Source organism: Lissotriton helveticus, chromosome 6, assembly GCF_964261635.1.
Source record: "Lissotriton helveticus chromosome 6, aLisHel1.1, whole genome shotgun sequence".
Taxonomy (NCBI): domain Eukaryota; kingdom Metazoa; phylum Chordata; class Amphibia; order Caudata; family Salamandridae; genus Lissotriton; species Lissotriton helveticus.
In genome coordinates this window covers 1863797708-1863818589 of record NC_136067.1, presented here as the reverse complement: position 1 = coordinate 1863818589, position 20882 = coordinate 1863797708, and the positions used below count along the sequence as shown (strand labels likewise).

The following is a 20882-nucleotide window of genomic DNA, read 5'->3' as shown; positions in this document are numbered from 1 at the left end:
TCTTACCCAGAATCCCCTGCAAGCCTGAACTTTAGCTGAAATAATTCACTTTTTTCACACAATATTGTGTGGGAAAGTTGTGGCATTACTTGGCTGACACAAATTTCCTACCACCCAGTGTTCCCCCAGGTCTCCCGATAAAAATGGCGCCTCACTCATGTGGGAGGCTGAAAGACTGTCAATTTTCCGTCGTGGGTGGGGGCATTGGCACTCCGATTTTGGGCACCCCCCACCCTTATTTTATATCTTTAAAAAAATCCCAGGTGTCTAGTGAGCTTTTTGCCCCCCCGGGGGCAGATTGGGGCTACTGCCCTCATCGGAAAAGACTAAACTGTGCCAATTTTAATTGGGGGCGCAAAGGCCCTTGCCCAAGGGGCCGCTCCCCCCCTCCCTGGTGTCCTAGTGGATGTATCCCTGCTTGGGGATCACCCTCCTGCGGCGATCCTAAAGCAGGGATACACTGGGGAGATTCTTCCCTTTCCAACAATACCTCTCCCGTTTTTCTACGTGCTCAGGGGGCTGAAATAACCCCCTGAGCACGTAGAATGTGAAACTGAAATGACCCTAAAGGCTCGTTTCAGTTTCGGTTTCAGTGAAAGGACGTCAGCGCGACATGCTCGCTGATCGTCATTTTACTGAAACATGGGGGGGCCTCGGGAGCTGGGGAAGCTCTTTCCCAGCACCCGAGGCTCTTTATCTGAAAAGGGATTTCCGGGGCGTGTGCCCATGACGGCCTGGAGCCGTCATGAGCACACGCCCACTGTGTCTCATGACGGCTCCAGCCGTCATGAGCACACGCCCACTGTGTCTCATGACGGCTCCGGGCCGTCATGAGCACCGAAGGGGTTAAGAATCCACCTAGATTGTGGACCTAGGTGGGTATGAGCCCACGAGAGTTGCCATGAGGGATCTCCGCTAGATACCACTTGGTATAGACACTTTAAATCCTGGTTACCTATTCATGAATGCGCTGCACAGCGCCTTTTTTCACCTGGGCAGCTGTTTGCGTTCATGGGTTAGTGGGTATATTGTACCAGACAAGTACAATTTACAGAGATGTGGAAATAACCTGAAAGTTTAGGGCACTTAGAGCCAGATGTACAAAGATTAGGAACAGAGATTTCCTAATTGCGAAATTGCTATTCCAAATGTATAAAACTCATTTGAGTTGCACTAGAGATTCCTAATGGGTCTCAAATAGACCTACATCATGAATGATAATGAGGTAGGTCAGAATTTGCATCCCACTAGGATTCGATGCCATCACAGGGGTGGTGGCCTGCTGGGGTCAGCAGACCACCATGTTTGTGACTGCTTTTACATAAAGCAAACTTTTCCTTTTTTTAATGCAGCCCATGTGTTTAAAATGAAAAAACATTTTTAAGAGTAGGCAGTGGTCTATGGGTAACCATAAGTTGCGAAATCGCATTTTGCATTTTGTACATTAGAAAAAGCATTTTTCAAGTTGCAAATGTGCCTATTCTGCAAATCAGGCTGTTTGTGATCGAAAATATGCTTTATACATCTGGTCCTATGTTCTTTAATGGCTTAGTTGCTTGTAACATCCTTGTCTTCTTTTAATTCATTCACCTTTTTTGTATTTTATATTGCCCCCTTAAAAGGTCACGAATCATGCAGCAAATGCATGCCTGCAAACCTTGATTTGACGCAGATCACATGGCTAAACTGCTGCTTCCTTCCAGTCTACTAAGGGCCTGAGTTTAGGTGTTATTTATCACACTTGATAAATAACGATACCACAGGTTACGTTATTTATCTAGTGTGATCAAAAACGTATTTCAAGTTTGTAGGGCATAACATGCATATTATGGTGTTTAACACTCCAAAATCCACATGGTATGGTAAATACCATATGATTTACCCCATCAACTTTTGGCAGGTTTGACCTGCTAAAATGTAACTACAGTTGAGGTATTTAATGCATCCTATAATTCTTGGATGCGTTAAATACCGCCAAACTCATAATTCCGACCCATGAGTAAACAGGGGTTTGCGCATGGGTTGAAATTAACCAACCCACTTGTAATGAGGCACTTAGAGATTCTAGCAAGTGTTGTCTAGAGAAAGCCATATTGCTTAAAACATGGGCACAAAGAATACCCACTGATAACATCCAATATTTCCATAACCACAGACAACTTCACAGAGAACTTCATTCCTAATAACCTTATGGGGCACATAGAGCAGTTTCAATCTGGGGGGCGGCTAGTAGTTCCCCACAGAGGGGCCGGTTCCGATCTCTCCCGGAAGGTCCCCGAACGTGATCCGGCTGTAAAAAGTATGAGCCATACGCGTGTTCTCTGCCCGACTCGTACAGCTGTACGAGCGAGCAAGTACGATGCGAGAAAAGCAAAATCGCCGACCGAATCGTTTCCAGGTCTGAAACGCTCTGTACGGCTCGTCCGTAAGCAAACCGTTCCATGCAATGCAGGCGAATTCCGGCTGAACCGGATGCACGCGTCGGACAGCTGGATCGAGCCAAAGTTTCCGGCTCGCAAAACGTCCGCAAAGCTGCATTTGGGGGTCCGCATCAGTCCCCCCCGTTACCCGCAGCCTTACAACTCAGACACAGGGGGAACACAGGCATGTAAGGTGCGGATGGCACCGACGCGTACCCAATGTAGGGGGTGCCCTTGTGCGAGACGTACCCATTCAGTCAATGGGAGCCCATGCACGCGTCGTACGACCGGCTCGCATTGACTTCTATGGGAGTCCGACTGAATCGAGTCCGGCAGCATGCGGCCGCATCGTACTCGCTCGGTCGGACTGCAGGAGTCCGGCTCGTTGGAAAACACTCTGGATCCGGCTCGGTCGGAGAGCTTTCTGAGCCAGATCGGAATCGGCCCCAGAGTGTGTTAAACATTTCGAAAAATACATATTGCAAAAAGGCTTCCAATTGGGAGGAAAATAGCGAATATCATTCTGATTTTAAAAAATGAGGCAGGGCAGGTGGGGACAGAAAAGTCGGGTTGGGGTGTCCACACCCTATTAATAACAGGGGCAAAGAGCACCCTTTTATCCAAAAAGCATACTTTGCAGTTCAGTAATGTGTTAAGTTCATTAATGTTTTTCAGTCGGAGTTCACAGAGCCTGAGTGGCTGTAGCGGGCACGGGTGTTTCTCTGGTGGGCCGCCAGGGTGGGGGATGGCTTTTTACCCCTAGGGGGCCGTTTTTGTTACCGGGGACCGGTTTTGCAGCATAGCTGAAATATCAGACGACTATAACAGAAACAGGTCCACATTCGCACTGCCCCGCACCGCCCCAGCGGCCCGGCTCGACTCAATTTCCAGGACCGGTTTGCACTCCCAGTCCAGCCCTGGGTGTTCAGACCAAGGGCCTTCCTGTTGTAGACAGATTCCTTCTTAGCCTTGAGAAGGTTTGCAAAGATGAGTTTAGTGGAAACACCCCATAGAGCCAACAGTGCCGGATGGTAGGATAAAGCCTTTATTTCTGAACCATTGCTCAAAGAAATCACAGACTGGCTGCATTCGTACAGGTGTCATCATGCACATACATGTTTCCGTGCTAGCAATACTAAGTAACACTGCTTTCTGTATTTAAGCATCTTTCGTCCCAGTATGCGCCCGAGATTGAATAGCATGGAGTGTATGCAGATTAACTGTGTCAAAGGCTAGTAACTGATTCATGCGGTTGGCAACTGACATCATCTGCGAATTCTAAAGATATAATAGTATTAGCATGCTAATTTATGTGGAGCGGTGTCCATTTGCTTATCGTGGATTGGAAATTGCTTCACATCAAACAGCATGCTAATTTCACGACATCACGGGGAGTTATACTCTATGCTAATTGCTTTAGGCGCATCTTTCCCTATCATTGTGAGGTCCGTACTTGGGATGATGGGGGCTACATTTGTTTATGATCACAAAGCCCCCTTCAGAATACTGTACGCGAGGGTTCGAATCAAAGAATTCTTTCTTTTTTCTAAAATTGGATTTTTTAAAGGACAGCAAAGTTTTCCTTCCAAGCAGGCCACATGCTGCTATATGTCTGAGATGTATGTAGATTTTTTTGTTTATGCCGTGCGCTAAACAAATAAACTGATGGACTCGAGCACAGAAATGGGAAGAGGAAATGATGGGCTGGCTTCTTTGTTCATTATTCGAGGATCTATGCACCGAGCTGCACACAGGAGCAGAACAGTAGTTCTAAGCCTCTGCCATGTGTCACCTTGCCAGGCAATCCGAATGTATTAAAACAATACCACTCGATTGGAATGCAACGTTCCCAAGTTTAGGACTGCTTCTTTTCACAATAACTTTTTTATAGGTCCAATGAGCATGTCAATGCGTTTTAATATCTTATAGTAAACTACAGTGAATAGTCTTAATAATGCGATCATGCCAAAATAGAAGCATAATCCTTTGTTCATCTAAGATGTAATTATCAAATATGTACAGTTTTTCTTTAAAGCTTTGCCTTAGTTACGGTTTTTCATACTAAGAATAATGTTGCTGAAAATATCTGAATATTCATAAAGAAATCTAAAGGGGTGTGACCAAGATGTCTGGGGAGTAAAGCACTTACGCGTAGCCTCTCTCCGGGTTTATGCTATTGGGCGCCTCGCTGTCCAAAAATCCGCCATTCTCTTTTTTTTTTTTTAAGCAGGACCTAAGAATTGACAGAACCCACTCATTGTCTAAAGTGGTAAACCACAGGTGGTTTGACTTGGAACTCCCTCCCCATCCACCTACGTCTGACCCAAGACCACCTCTCCTTCAGGAAGCAGCTCAAGACCTGGCTGTTCGAGCAGTAGCGGACCCCCCCCTCCCCCCAAGCGCCTTGAGACCCTCCGGGTGAGTAGCGCCCTATACAAATATCTTGATTGATTGATGTACTGAGGCTGCGGTGAAAACAGAACGACAGACATAAAATGGAAGGCTTAACACGTTTGGTTATCCAGGATTGCCCTGACAAGCGACATGGGGCACCTTTCTGACTTCTAAGCTGCTGAGAGAGTTCTCAGCAAGGTGAGATGGGCCTCAAAGAGCCAGAGGGTCAACTGGCTGGTATTGTGGGACTGGTAAAGATGCTGAAGTTACATGACATGGACGGTGTGGCAGAGTGTGCCCTCTAGTTATCGGTGCAGGAAAAGCCAAATTCTGGAGCGATAGTCTCTAAGATTTAGCAATATAGACCTGACCCAAAATGCCTCCAATCTTTATAAATCTATAGAAACAACAACATTATAGCGTTTTTCAGTTAAATAGTGAGAATAGAAAAACAGTGATACCTAGCACCAAATTTGAAAGTATGTCCTCTAGCACTAAAAACCTTTAGAACTGAAGAATGTTCTGGGGTTCAGTGGTAAGAATGGGAGGGGGTCATAATTGAGCAATGATGCCACTGCTTGCCTGAATCTCAGCGCTAACCTTCAACATATTTTGTAAGATAGTTTACTCGTTTTGGTTACACAGCTGCTACAGTGGCATTAATCGGCAGGTTGGAGGATGTTCCAGGTAAAAGCCTTAATGTGAATTCAATCTGTGTACAGCTATGGCTGCACCCTCGATTCACCCTAGTCTTGTGTATTACAAAGAAAGTATCTCACTGCAGCAAACCTTATATTGTAAGATCTTGCTCACAGATGTAAAAATACGGGACCAAAGGAAGTCAGATACAGGTATAGAGACAACCTCTCAACTAAAGGTAAGTGGATGCTCCGAGCTCTCAGCCTGCCTGAAAGAGTCTTGTATTTTTCTTTGTATTCTGGTATGAAAATAGGACTGAGCGGATTACAGCCCGAATGAGAACGTCTGCCTTCTGGGAATCTTTTCCTCTGCCTCACAGCATGAATCTATATTCTTGTGTAGCGCACATGGATTGCTCTAAGGCACTCTGTAGGGAAGGGGGTTACTGGTTGGGTGGTGTCAAACCCTACTCAAGCAGCAACCACAATTCCTGTCAGGGTGACACACAAGAAAAAACCCTAATTAACAAGTGCTTAACACTATGGTAGGCTGGCACAAAAGCTGTGAAGTTTAACTTAGAGGCAATGTGTAAAGTATTTATACAGCACTTCAAACAGTAATAAAGTGAGAATACAACACAAGAAAACTATTTAATAAATAATTTTACACCAAAACAACAAAAATCCAATTTGTAGAAAAGGAGGTATGGAATTTTAAAGAGTTATGCACAAATATTTAAAAGCACAAAGCACCAACTGTGGTGATCTGGTCGCGCTGGATCGGAACAAAGATACAAGTTCAAGTGAACTGCGAAGGAGTGCGCTCCGGATTCAGAAACCAAATTTGGCCCACAGAATAAAGTACCTTAATACCGGGTTGTGGAGTGTTGCAAGTAGGCCAACCAGCTAACCCTTGGAGTTACACTGGTTGTCCTGGGTTCAAGGTGAAAGTGCAATCCTTCTTACTCAAGCAGCATGGGGGCAGAGTAAGAGGACAGCAGAGTGGCAGTCCTTCTTGTAGCAGAGCAGCACATCAGACCTTCTTCTGAGTCTTCCACAGGCCCAGATATGTACTGAAGAGTTGGGTCTAAGGAACAAATATTTATACTTGGTGCCAGCTTTGAAGTAGGAGAAGCTTCAAGAGACCTCCCCCCCACAAAAGCGTCTGCAATTTCCTGCCTCCCTGACCTGGTCCCAGCTTGTCTGGGGGAACACCATTTTGGTGTGAATCCCTTTGTGAGTGTGCTGAGGAAGAGTCTGTGTGATGTGCAAGTAAGGTAGGTGACAGCTCTGCCCCCTTATCAAGTCAGAGATAGCCAATCCTGCCAATACCTATCCCCCTTTGTTTCCCTGCCTGAAAGCAATGCCCAAAGACCAACTGCCGGCTACTCCTTGCCAACAGTGGCGTAGCTAGGGAGACTGGGTAAGGCGGTCTGCCCCGGGCAGCACAAGTTTTTGGGGCGGCAGCCTCCCCCGCTTTCACCTGTCGTCTCGGGTGGAAAGATCAAGCCCCCCTCACTCCTGAATGCGTTTGCCGCAGGGCAGCAAACACTGTAAATTCTCGCCAGTACCACTACCACCACCCCCCCCCACTCTTTACTGCGGCTGCCAAAGGGCGGCAAACGCAGAGACCGCCACGGGCCCCTATAGGACTAGCTGCGCCACTGCTTGCCAAGTGACTTCAGGATCAGGCTGCAGGAGCCAAATAGTTAGAACAAGAAATAGCCAACTTTAAAAAAAATTGCATTTTCAGAATTGTTACTTAAAATCCAACTTTACCATTAGAGAGAGTTTTAAATTACAATTCTTTAGTGACCAAACTCCTCAGCTTTCTTACTTGCTCCCAATTGACTTATTAAATATAAAAGGTAACCCAATGTTATTATATGGGAGAGGTAGCCCCTGCAGTAGTGAAAACAAAATTAGTACTTATTCACAAACAGGACATGTAAAACTTAAAGGTACATATCCAGTTTTTTCAATACACCGCACCCTGTCCTAGGGGTTTTTTAGGGCCTACCCTTGGGGTGACTTGCATGTACTCAAAAGAGAGGTTTAGGCATGGCAAAAGGTTTGTTTTGTCAGGTCGAAATTGCTGTTTTGAACTGCACACACAGGCTGGAATGGCATGCCTCAGACGTGTTTAAAGGACCACTTGAGCGGGTGGCACAATGAGTGTCCCAGGACACTTGTTTCCAGTTCGTGGAGGACCAGGCCTGGCAGTTCGGGCTGGACTGTTCCCATGGGGAGCATGGCCAAGACTAATTTGAACATGGCTGGATTTAAATTGTAATGGCATGGTGAGCAAAAACCGATGGATTTAGGCCCAGATTTCTGTAGTTAATCTGAATGTTTGACATTGTTCATCATTCCGTTAATCAATTGTTCTTTTTACATTTGTTACCTGAGTGGGAAGGGTATGCCCACATGTGGCTCCTGTGCTCTCCATGCCACAGGAGTCAAGCTAGCCTGGCTGATGAGTGCTGATACCCTGAGACCAGTCCCAGGATGTGAGTTTCCGGTCCATGGAGGGCCTGGCAGATGGGGCTGGACTGTTCCCATGGGGAGCATCCAAGGACCGGTTTTGGGGTAACACCCCTCATGAGCCAGGCTAGCTTGAATCCAGTGGCACAGAAAACATGGGACTCACATCTGGGCATACCCCTTCTACTTAGGCCAAAAAGTGCTGTGGAAACAAATGATGGACAGAATGCTGGATGAATCAAATATTCACCGCCAGTCAAGAGATCTGGGTTAAATGCATCGTTCTTTTGCTCACTACGCCACCCAGTTTTGACACAGCCATATGCAAATCAGTGTTGACCCTGTTCCTCATGGGAACAGTCCAGCCCGAACTGCCAAGCCGGGTCCTCCCTGGACCAGAAATAAGCATCCTGGGACCGGTTACGGGGTAACACCCCTCATCAGCCAGGCAAACTTGAATCTAGTGGATCAGCAAGCAAGGGACCCAAGTCTGGGCATACCCATGCCACTTAGGGTGAAAAGTGCTGTGGCAACAAATGATGGACGGAATGCTGAATGAATCAAACATTCACCCCAGTCAAGAGACCTTGGATAAATCCATTATTCTTTTGCTCACTACGCCACCCCAGTTTGGACCCAGCCATATGCAAATCAGTAATGATCGGGTCAACCCACTCCATTTATGCTGGCCTGAAATTTTGTCTAAATCTAAGTCAACCACAAACTGATACTTCTGATTCGAGCATGGCTTGTTTTCTTGATGCCTTTTGCTCCACAACTTAAAAAAACATATCTCTGGTTTACCTCATTTGGTTTTGATCATTTTGGAGACTGCTGCTTAATCTTAGGACACATTTCTCTGTGAAACTGCTTTCTGCATGGCCACTGCTACCAGGAGTTGAGCGGAGATTTTCTTAGCTGCCAACAAACCCAGAGTGGGGAAAGCTACCCCCAGTGCCAATTTTGTGGGCCCACAGAGCATGGGACTGCTCATTACTCTGACCACACCTCTGGGTGGGCACACAATCTCCGCACAAGTGAGGAGTTTAACCATCTCAGATTATGAGAGTGATGGGCACTGTGGGTTTGTTTGCAGTATGATTAACAGGAACTGCTGAAAAAGTGAGTAGGGTCTTCCCGAGAAGTTTCACTCCATTGGATAAGGAGTGCCCAGATGTTCCCCCTACCCACTAACTGGTGCCAGGCATAAATGTGGCAACACAGGCATCCCAACAGAGCACTTTCGGGACCTGCAGAAGAATATGAAAAGGCTGGATCTGCCATCTGTGACCTGGGAGGGGCTATGAAGAACTGGACATGCTCTCCCTTGTAATTGGGACATCTGATCAGTGGCAACTGGAACTTGGACTGGACTATGTTGTGGCCTCTGCCTGGCACTTGAGAGTCTCTAGGTGCCCCCTTCATTGCGGTCATGAGGAGCTTAGAAGTGTACTTCGGTGGTTGCTTGGGCCCCAGGAAAAGGTTTGGAAATTTCTAAAAATGTTTCTTAAGAGCTGTAGCGCCAAAGTGACCTACTGGAAAAGTACCCAACTGGAAATTATATTGCATTGGATTGGATTTCAGATGCGTCCCTGTGAAAGACGTGAGCATCTCTGAAGTCCCTTTCTGGTCTGGGACATAGTACGTTTTTCAAGCAAAAACCGCAAAACTCCAGAGCCTTAGATGGCCCAACGTGCGGTTGGGAGCAGACTGGCAATTCCACTCTGGAGGAGACAATCTCAGATTTGTCATGCGCTGGGGAAGCTTTTTCTTTAAAAAATGACAAAAATTCCTTTTAAATTACGACTTTGAAATGCTGTCAAACTCTTTGACGTCCAGGCTTTGTCCGGGACCAATTCACTTTGTGTTTCTGACCAGGGGTCCATTAGAGCTCGGTTCAAATCACAAACCATTGACTACCATTGGTGTTTTGTGCTTTTTGGTGCTATCTTTACATAAAAATTTAAAAATTCATTTCTTCGGTTCCTCTTATTGGATTTTTGATGTATTGGTGTCATTTTGTTCATTAATGTTTTTCTATGTTGCTAATTTGGTTTGGGATTTTTGTTACTTGGTATTTTGAATGTATTACTGTTTTATACTGCATACTTTAAACATTGCCCTATGTTAGGCCTGCCTGCTCTGTGCCATAGATACCAATGGGTCGAAAAGCATGTTAATTTAGTGACTTTAAGTGTTCACCCTGACAAAAGTTGTGATTATTCCTTAATGTGGACAGTTGCCCACCTCATTTAATAAACCAATTTCTTACAGTCTTTTACTAAAGCCAGGTCTTTGGCCGGTCCCCGGTCCGACGTGACTATCTAGTCGTTTGTTCGGAGGGACGTGGCCCCTCCCACTGGGCTGTCTTCACCCGATCATTTCCGGCATCAACCACACTTAAAGCTAGTGTGTGCACGGACGCGCTGTGGTTACTAGTAGCGTGAGTGGTGGGCTAATTTTTTTTAAAACACTTGGTTATGTTTTAGCTGCATAAGAGACTTTTACTTACATTCTGTCACGTTGTTCTATTGTTTTTATCTGTGTTGCACACTTTGCACTTGGCGGGTCCCGGTCCAACGCGACTATCTAGTTGTTTGTTCGGAGGGACGTGGCTCCGCTCCACTGGGCTATCTTAACCCGGTCATTCCTGGCGTCAACCACACTTAAAGCTAATGTGTTCAAGGACGCACAGTGGACGTGCGCGCGCTCAGCAGGCGGGCGCGCCACTGGCGCGCCACAGGCAAGCCCGTCTGCGCCCGTCCGTGCCCAGCCAGGCCCAGGGTCCAGAACCCCTGCTTCTCCATACTCAGATTATTTCTGTTATACCAGCTCAGAGCTAAAGCAGCTTAACAGAACTCCAGAGCCCATATGTGCCCATTCTATTTCTGTTGAGGAGTCACAGAACAGTTGTTTACACTGCCATTAGGGACTCTCTCTACTTGCTTCCCCCATATCTTCTTAGGGGAAATTTTACAATCTACTTCTGCTTAACTGTGGATCTCTGGCAAAACATCCTACTGAGATCTCAATGTTGCTAAAAGACTCAGAAACAGAAGTCCTGTTTCTTACGGAGACCTGGCTTACCTCAAGCTCAGAGCCGGATATTGTACAAGCACTTCCCCCAGGCTACCTAATCCAGCATTTAGACAGACCGACAGTCAAAGGCGGTGGGATTGCAATCATCTATAAAGATTAAATGACCTGCCGCCTCCTGGGCAGTCCACTATTAGACTGCGAGAATGCCCAATTTGCAATTAAATTTACCCAGTCACTTACACTAGCACGCATTCTTATATACCGTCCCCCCTGGGGCACGGGCCAATTTTGCAAATCTTTGTGGGAAACAGTTATCAACCTTGCTAGTACATCTGCTAATCTCACTCTCCTTGGAGATTTCAATTTGCATTTTGATAACCCTTTGGATAGGTCCACTACCGATCTGGCCCAAGACCTGGCGGCATAACAATTGCAAAAACAACAGTTGATGGACAGAATGCAGAACAATGTCATACATTCACCCCAGTACAGAGATCTGGGCCTAAATCCATCGTTTTTTTGCTCATCATGCCATTCCAGTTTGAACCCAGCCATATGCAAATCAGTCTTGACCCTGTGCCCCATGGGAACAGTCCAGCCCGAACTGCCAAACCAGGTCCTCCCTGGACTGGAAACAAGCTTCCAAGGACCGGTTTCGGGCTTTCAGCCCTCATCAGCCTGGATAGCTTGATTCCAGTGGCATGGAGAGCACGGGACTCACGTCTGAGCATACCCGTACCACTCGGGGTGACAAATGCAAAAACAACAGTTGATGGACAGAATGCAGAACAATGTCATACATTCACCCCAGTACAGAGATCTGGGCCTAAATCCATCGTTTTTTTGCTCACCATGCCATTGCAGTTTGAACCCAGCCATATGCAAATCAGTCTTGACCCTGTGCCCCATGGGAACAGTCCAGCCCGAACTGCCAAGCCAGGTCCTCCCTGGACTGGAAACAAGCATCCAAGGACCGGTTTCGGGCTTTCAGCCCTCATCAGCCTGGATAGCTTGATTCCAGTGGCATGGAGAGCACGGGACTCACGTCTGAGCATACCCGTCCCACTCGGGGTGACAAATGCAAAAACAACAGTTGATGGACAGAATGCAGAACAATGTCATACATTCACCCCAGTACAGAGATCTGGGCCTAAATCCATCGTTTTTTTGCTCACCATGCCATTCCAGTTTGAACCCAGCCATATGCAAATCAGTCTTGACCCTCTGCCCCATGGGAACAGTCCAGACCGAACTGCCAAGCCAGGTCCTCCCTGGACTGGAAACAAGCTTCCAAGGACCGGTTTCGGGCTTTCAGCCCTCATCAGCCTGGATAGCTTGATTCCAGTGGCATGGAGAGCGCGGGACTCATGTCTGAGCATACCCGTCCCACTCGGGTTGACAAATGCAAAAACAACAGTTGATGGACAGAATACAGAACAATGTCATATATTCACCCCAGTACAGAGATCTGGGCCTAAATCCATCGTTTTTTTGCTCACCATGCCATTCCAGTTTGAACCCAGCCATATGCAAATCAGTCTTGACCCTGTGCCCCATGGGAACAGTCGAGACCGAACTGCCAAGCCAGGTCCTCCCTGGACTGGAAACAAGCATCCAAGGACCGGTTTCGGGCTTTCAGCCCTCATCAGCCTGGATAGCTTGATTCCAGTGGCATGGAGAGCACGGGACTCACGTCGGAGCATACCCATCCCACTCGGGGTGACAAATGCAAAAAGAACAGTTGATGGACAGAATGCAGAACAATGTCATACATTCACCCCAGTACAGAGATCTGGGCCTAAATCCATCGTTTTTTTGCTCACCATGCCATTCCAGTTTGAACCAAGCCATATGCAAATCAGTATTGACCCTGTGCCCCATGGTCCCCACCTATCACAGGCTCATATACCCTGCCGACACAAACTCGAATTTGTCCCTGGCCCAAACTCCCCATAGAGGATTGGACCCGCGAACTAGAAAAGACTAACCCCAACCTAGATTCTGACCCAGTCGCAGCCAATAGAAGCTTCTCCACCTGGATTGAGAATTCACTCAACACAGTGCTACCAAAAAAATTCATACAAAAGAAAATTAGGCCGAACAATGCCATTTGGTTCTCTCCCACACTACGTCTCTTGAAACAGCAACGTAAAAAATTAGAGAGAACTTGGGGGAAAGACTTTTTATCTGAAAAAAAAATTAGATTACAGGGCGGCCATTGTAAGATATAAAGCAGAAATAAAAAGAGCCCAACCCTCCTTCTATGAGGAAAAGATCGCATTACCAGCCAATTCCTCCAGAGAAACATTTCTCATTGCCAAAAAACTACTTAGAGTCCCCTACCCACCAGCGGCACCAGATGTGTCCAGATGCCGCTGTAACGAACTCGCAGAATATTTTCTAATAAAGTTCAAAACATCCTTAGACACCTCCCGCAAATAGACTTTGTGTCAATACCTAAGCATACAGACTCGTAAGAATACAAGAGTATTCTCTACCTGGAGAGCTATACCCCGCTTACCCAGGAATTACTCCTATCTATTCTTTCTACGGTGAAGAGTGGGTCTCCACTCGATCCGGCACCCGCTGATATCTTGAAATTGGTAGCACCCACAGTTGCCCCCGGCACCCGCTGATATCTTGAAATTGGTAGTACCCACAGTTGCCCCTTCCATTACCAACTTGATCAATGGTTCACTAGCATCAGGTATAGTTCCCCACGAGTGGAAAAAGCAATGGTAAAGGCATGGCTAAAAAAAACAACCTGGATCCGGATGAACTGGGCAATTACCACCCTATTTCGCTCCTTCCCGGAATTGGCAAAATTGTGGAAAAATATGTCAACCGTACACTCTCTGTGTTTCTTGAGTCTCACTGCTGCACCCTTCACAAACAGGTTTTCGACCCCGGGAAGGCACTGAAACCGCTTTGTTAGCGGTGGTGGAAGACTCATGAAAGATTCTCGATTCTGGAGGATCTTCTGCCATAATCCTCCTCGACCTGAGCGCAGCCTTTGACACGGTGAACCATCGCATTTTGGTTCACCGGCTCGGGAATCTGGGAGTGACTGGCACGGCCCTATTATGGCTTCAATCCTTTCTGAAAGAAAGGTTTTTCCAGGTATTTGAAGGAGACTCCATTTCTAAACCCATTCCTTTGCAGTGTGGAGTTCCTCAGGGCTCATCCCTCATCAACTCTTTTTAATGTATATATGGCACCATTGGCGGATATTGTAACCCCCTTCAGAAACCATATAGTAACATAAGCTGACGACACTCAGCTGGTTGTGGCACTGAACAAGGCTGAACAGCTGCCCACTGCCCTTCACTCCAGTCAAGTTTTAAATCTAGCACCATGTGGCCAGTCTGCATGGGCCCAGTCCCAGACCCAAAAACACAGATAAAAAGCTTGGGTATATGTTTAGATCAAGATCTTACCTTCAGGGCCCAAGCTAGGAAGACGGCTGCCGCATGTTACAATCTGTTTAGAATGACTCTCAAAGTACTCCCCCTCCTACCATGCCAAGCTAAATAGTTGCTGGTCCAGGCCTTGATTCTTTCCAGTTTAGACTATGGAAACGCCCTTTACTTAGGTGCCCCAAGCTCAGTGGTCGCAAAACTACAGATTGTTCAAAATTCAGCAGCAAGACTGCTCACGAACAATCGCTGCTCAGCAAAGCCCGCTCTGCGCTCCCTCCACTGGCTCCCAGTGCAGGAGAGAAGCCATTTTAAGGCTCTTTGTGTTGCACACAAGTCTTTTGAAGGAAATTGGCCACCCATCATCAGAGCTTTGATTAAACCCGACAAAGCGACTAGAAGACTTCGCTCTGATGAGCTTCACTTGGAAGAAGTGCCCAGAATCACAAGGGCCAGAGCCGGCGGCCGGCTCTTTTCGTATAATGCTGCCAAGCCTTGGAACCTCCCTCCCGCACTCCCTCCGCAGGGAACGTAATCATCTTGTGTTTATAAAAAACTAAAGACCTTGCTCTTCCCTTAAGGAGTACCCCCTCTAGTTTTCCGGTACAACACTGGGAGGCCTCCGGGTAGCCATGCGCTATACAAAAGCCTATTTCATTTCTTTATGTTGCCGTTGAAAGAAGCCCAAAATATTAATGTTCCCTCTAGCTGTGTCCTTATTAGAAGACTTGGAGCTGAGTTACCCTAAAGAGGAGTTTCCATGACCCTATGAGCAAGAGCAAGGCTCAGCTGAACTGAAGTCTGCATTGAGAACTGCTTGAGTGTTACAGCCCACCTTCAAACAACTAAGGTCTGCAGCCCAGCCCAGCCGATCTGAACCAAACTCAAGATGCACCGTTGCCACATCACCTGGAGACCAGAGTCAATTTGGTGCTACAGAAGGACTCCAACTGAACTCAAACCGTTTGTGAGTCAATCACTTGAACTGCCTGGCTTCCTGGGATCCCATATCTCCCGATCCAAGAAAGACACAAGGAATGTTCTACTCTACTGCAGTCTCTTGGATTCTGTCCTGTTTTGTGAGCGTATAAGCCCTTATTCTGTAACTGTTTGAACCATCTCATAACGGCCTCCAGTTGCATAGAAGTTGTCATAAAAAGTACTCTATGACCCAAAAGTAAAAGATGTGCTTCTTCAATCAGCCACTGGGAATGAGTTTGTGCTTTCAGTGCCATGCCTCTGAAGAATTTCAGCGGTGTCCAGACACTAATGAGATATGGGCTTTTAAAATCTTTTTCCTCTTAACACCTCACTAAGGGTTCAAGCTCCTCTCCTAAAGCTAGCATCTCCCGTTGGAGAACCAACAGGGAGACCAGCTGCTAATACCTGAAAGGCATCTGGTGCATTAATTGACCACCAGATCACTAGTAGTTCTCTTCATTATACACCTGGATCACGGATTTAGGAATAGGTGCCCCTTACCTTATATAAATACTCCCCCTTGTGATTGGTAAGCCCTATTCACTGTTCATTGATGGTTTGGGGTGAGACACAATTCCAGCTGCCTGAGCTTAACTGCTACTGTACCCAAGATTTCTGAGAAATTAGGATGAACAAATCATAGCACGCTGTTTATTTTTAGTATTGTGCGTGGCAGTTAGGCCCCCTGAGAAGTAAAGTCCAGAGTTTAACAATTCTCACCCGAGAATTTCCAAAGACTGCTCCGGCCTGTGACCTCAGCCCCAGAGAACACTATTCTTTTTTCCTCTTCTCTATTTTGTTGCTGTAGATAAACACGTATGCTTTACTGACATCACAAAAATGGACAATAAACTCTAGTGTTAAACAGCATTCATTCACATAAAAACTCAGTAAATACTGACTTTCACAGGACCTGGAGAAAATATATGGCACTATTATGTCACACCTGTTTAGTGAATTGAGATTGGGTGCAATAGTGGGGAGTATGACGCTTTCCTGGTCAATTTCTGAAGGAATACACACATCTAAGCAAACTCTGATGTGTTATGTTCGTGGAAATCCGATTCGTGAACTAAAATTATTGGTTCACAGTTTTTAGAAAGTAATGTGAATGCTCTGAAGGAAGTTAGTAAAATACCGTAAGAGAAGTCATGACGAAGTCTTTGTAGTTCATTCGGAAGACGAACTCATGCAGAAGGTAGCAAAAAACTCATGTTCCTAATTTTCACACATTATCTGGGTTGGTCTACCAGGAACGAACATTTTCAGTGTAAAAAGATAGCAGTTTTCCAAAACAGGTCAAGTGATGCTAAATCATCGCCAGCCACGAGTGCAGCACAGAAATGTGTGTGTTCGGTTTACATTGGCAGCATTACATCTCTAAACGATATAAAAACGTTAAAACATTAAGGAATTAAATACTTAAATGTCCGTAGTGGACCCTGGAGTTGGGTAAGCAGATAAATAAAAGCACACTGCTTTATTAATAAATAATATTAAAAGAATTCGAATAACATTACCTGACAATTTTATTTTTCATATCGACACCTTCCAGATACCTCTTCAATGCGTAGAAATTATGGATGTTCTTTCGGACATAAAACCCTCTCCATCTCCTTTGAATCTGAAAACAAATGACTAGTTTTTAAGGTCCTCATGTTGTTAGGTATTATCATAGATTGAAGTAACAGTTGATAAGTTATATTTGAAATGAGCTGTTATGTATGCTTCTTTCTTGACTCTTACACTGCTCTCAACCCTTTTCCCCTCTCACACGCTACACACTCTTGTAAAATAATTAGACCTGGGAGTGATTTTAAGTCCGCCTGAGTAATCAGAGTAATTTCGGTAATATGCACTACTCTAGTGATGCCAAATTAACGAAATTATGCAATTATGCCCGCTAGATCAATTAAGAGTAATATGGGTCAAAAATCCTACCACAGGAGTACAGGAACAAGAGACTTAGGGCCACATGTATCCAGCAATTATCCGTTAGCAAATGGTTAGATTGGCAGAATTGGCCCGTTTGCGAACGCAAAAAAGGCTTTTCCCATACATCAAAACCTATTTTGGGTTTGCGATTCGGTATTTTGAAGGGGCATGTTTAGGGCGTCCTTTCCAAATCCAGAATTGCTGCGGTATGTATGAACGTTTTGTGACCGTGAGGAAGGAATCAGGAAGGACCTCAAGACCTGGCTCTTCAACTGATCTGGAGCTGCCCAACCCCCCCCCCCCACCACCACCCCCCCCAGCACCTTGAGACCATCACGGGTGAGTAGCGCGCTATATAAACCCCTGATTGATTGATTGATTGATTGATTGATTGAAAAGATTTGTATTTACCCCCAACTTTAAGTTGGTGGTAACTGACCCATTTGCAAATGGGAAGTGGTCCCCAAGGGACCCCTTCCCCTTTGGGAATGGTGGTGAAAGCATTTTTAAGAGCAGGCAGTGGTCCTCGGACCACTGCCTGCTCTTAAAAAAACTGAAAAGGAAACTTTTCATTTTTCTTTTTTTAAACGCAGCCCATTTTTCTTTAAGGAAAATGGTCTGCATTTAAAAGAAATGATTGCTTTATTGAAAAGCAATCACAGACATGGTGGTCTGCTGACCTTAGCAGGCCACCATCCCCAAGTTTTTAGCGATTTTAGGGGGGTTCGCAAATTGCAACCTACCTCGTTATTATTTTTTATTTATTTATTTATTTATTTATTTTGAGAGTTTTATACAGCGCTCGCTAGACCCGGAGGTATCAGAGTGATTTACATAAGGTTCCACAGAAATTACAAAATTACATCAGTTACATGTTACATCAGTTACTAGAAAAACATTTCAAGACAGTAGAAGACGAAATAAATGGAGCTTAGAAGGGTAAGGGGGTGGGGTAAAGGGGTAGGAGGTAGATAGGTTGGAGAGATGAAGGAGAGTCTGCCCAAAGTCCGGCTGGGTTGGTGACGGCCGAGGAGGAAGTCTACAGCCCATCTCCTCTTTAGCTGTCGGGTAGCTCCACCGGGCATCAGCCAAACAGCTAGGTCTCAATGGGAAAACAGTTAAAGAGCAAAGAGGAGGGATAAATAGAGCGTAAAGGAGAAAGGGGTGGAGTAAAGGGGCAGGAGGGAGAATACAACAGAGAGACGAAGTTAGTTCTGTCCAAAGATCAGCTGGGTAGGTGACGGCTGATGGGGTAGTCCACAACCCATCTCCTCTTTAGCTATCAAGCAGCTCCACCGGGCATTGGTCAAAAAGCTAGGTCTTTATTTTTATTCAATACAGGAGTTATTAGCGAAAACGAGAGGCACAATTCAAACAGATCAGTGAGAGTTGGGAGTCCAAAGGAAGGAGACAGCAGCGGAGGAGAAGACGAGACAAATGTCCGAAGACCGGCTGGGTAGGTGATGGCCAAAGCGGTGTGCCAGAGCCAGTCTCCCCTGTAGCTGTCGGAGCAGCTCCACTGGGGATCAGCCATGCGGTTCCGACTCCGCCGGCATAGGGTGATGAACAGGGGTACGTCGAGGTTGTTGATCACTGTGGCTCTGAGGCTGGGGGGTTTCAGCCACGAGGATTGTCCATGTGAGATCAGTGGCAGCCATTTTAGTGTCAGGTGCAGAGTGTTGTTTAAGTCCCTTGTTGTTAAAAGACAGGCCAGTTCCCTGGATAAGGATTATGGTCGACCAGGAGACTACAAGATGATCCAGGGCGGAGGTCACCAGTTGGAGAGAGCCGGAACGTCCTGCCCTAAGCAAAAGCAGCCTGGGCGCCATGTTGGGGTCAGGCGCGGCGGGGAAACAGTAATTGTTTAGAGAAAAGAGAAAGCCCTATGGTAACAGGGGCATGTCCAGTCCACCTCCAGAGATAGTTATGGGCCGATTGGGTAATTACACGGAATCCCCACTCACCGTCGGCTCGAATGAGGTCACCGGAGTCCCGAGGCGCCATCTTGTCCAGCGCGTCCGCTCCCTGGGGCTGAGTTCGGGATACTCGATTCCCCATCACGAGTGCAAGCTCAATCCCGTCTCCTGTGTGGAATGGAGAACCGGGAAATGGCGGTCAGGCGGCTAGGCGAAACACCTCCTTCGGCACCGGGCGCGGTCTCGCAGCTCCCCAGGTGCCATAAAGGAGGATAGGAAGGCCAGGATGTGGCGGCTCGTGTCGTCGCGAAGCAAGGACCAAGAAGGGCGCAGTTCAGTTTCTTGGAGTCAACAAGTGTTCAGGCAGAGGAATCCTTGGGCTGAGTAGGACCACAATGTGGCGGGACGCCTCTCCTGTAAACGGAGCGAGGGTCAGACACGGAGCATCAGCTCTGAGCGGCCATGCTGGAAGCTGGCTCCTCTCAGTTCATTACATTAATGAGGTAGGTCGATTTGCAACCCCCTATGAATCGCTAAATGAAAATCATAGAATTTCATACATTTGAAATAGCGATTATCTAATTGTGATTCGCAGAAAATCGAAATTAGGTAATCCTATTCCAAATGTTGATACATGTGGCCCCCAGAGAGCACTAGCAGCTGTTTGCTGCTGCTGTTCATGTCCTGTTGCATTTAGTGCTATTTTCTTAGCTCAAAATGCATCCTCTACCCCATTTCGGACACAAGGGTGCATTTTGTGCTAGGAAAATAGCTGAATTACTCTTATCACATAATTACGAAAAATATGTGTAATTTTGTGGTAATTTTGCTAGAGGCAATTACGCGAGTTAAGCACACTACAATTAGATCTTTCCATCCAAATTTATAAATTAGGCAAGCGCCTAGTCCATTGTAATTTTAACAATATTACCACTTAGGTGACTGCAAGCAAGTTTTACTGCGTGACTTCTCTTTTAATTACTTTCAGGTGAACTTCTTGCCAAAGCAGCTCCTCAGCTACTTACTAGCTTGTAGTGTCATCTTCTCTAGAACATTGAGATGAACAACTAATCAGAATGCTCCCTTTTGGGTTGTAGCTACAGCTAAAGAGCCGCCCGCTGCCTATCCTTTCCAGGTGCTTGTGTTTCTGAGGGCCACACTCCAGGCCCAGGCCCACCTGCTGGTCACCTCCAGAACAAAGAGACGTGTTGGGAAAAATAGGGAGGTGCCGGAGCAAGAGCCGCCACTCACCTAGAGGTCTATGTTCGGAAAACCGCTTCACCCTGAATACTCTGCTCCACATGCTGCCCGTTTGTATAGTCAGGAAGGCGACTAGGCCTTTATGTTTTATAAATAGAATGATCTGCTTTCCACAAGAAGCGAGTGGACCAGGGTTGGATGAGCAGGTTGAAACTCCTACCAACTTTAACTTTGAATGTTACACTAAAAGAAAAGATAACTATTTAAATTTGCACAATCAATTAAAGGAGTTATTTACTTTTCCAATTGGCTTTAGTGCCTCCTTTCACAAATCATTTAACATTTAAGCGCTGCTATTTCGGGTCACTGCAGGAGATGAGTGCACATGATGAAGCCAGACACATTAGTCCTAATACCCCTTTTGTTTTTCGTCCTATAAAACTGACTCAAAGTTTCCTT

The 20882-nt window shown here is 46.2% G+C and overlaps 1 protein-coding gene across 2 annotated transcripts in view; it reads right to left on the bottom strand.

The window, feature by feature from the left end:
- SPATA17 (spermatogenesis associated 17) overlaps nucleotides 1-20882 on the bottom strand; it is a 705361-nt gene that overhangs the window by 494899 nt on the left and 189580 nt on the right. For both annotated transcript variants that reach the window (XM_078647122.1, XM_078647123.1), the window contains exon 5: nucleotides 16893-16996. In XM_078647122.1, coding sequence (XP_078503248.1) covers nucleotides 16893-16996 — 104 coding nt within the window. The remainder of the gene's footprint in view (nucleotides 1-16892; nucleotides 16997-20882) is intronic.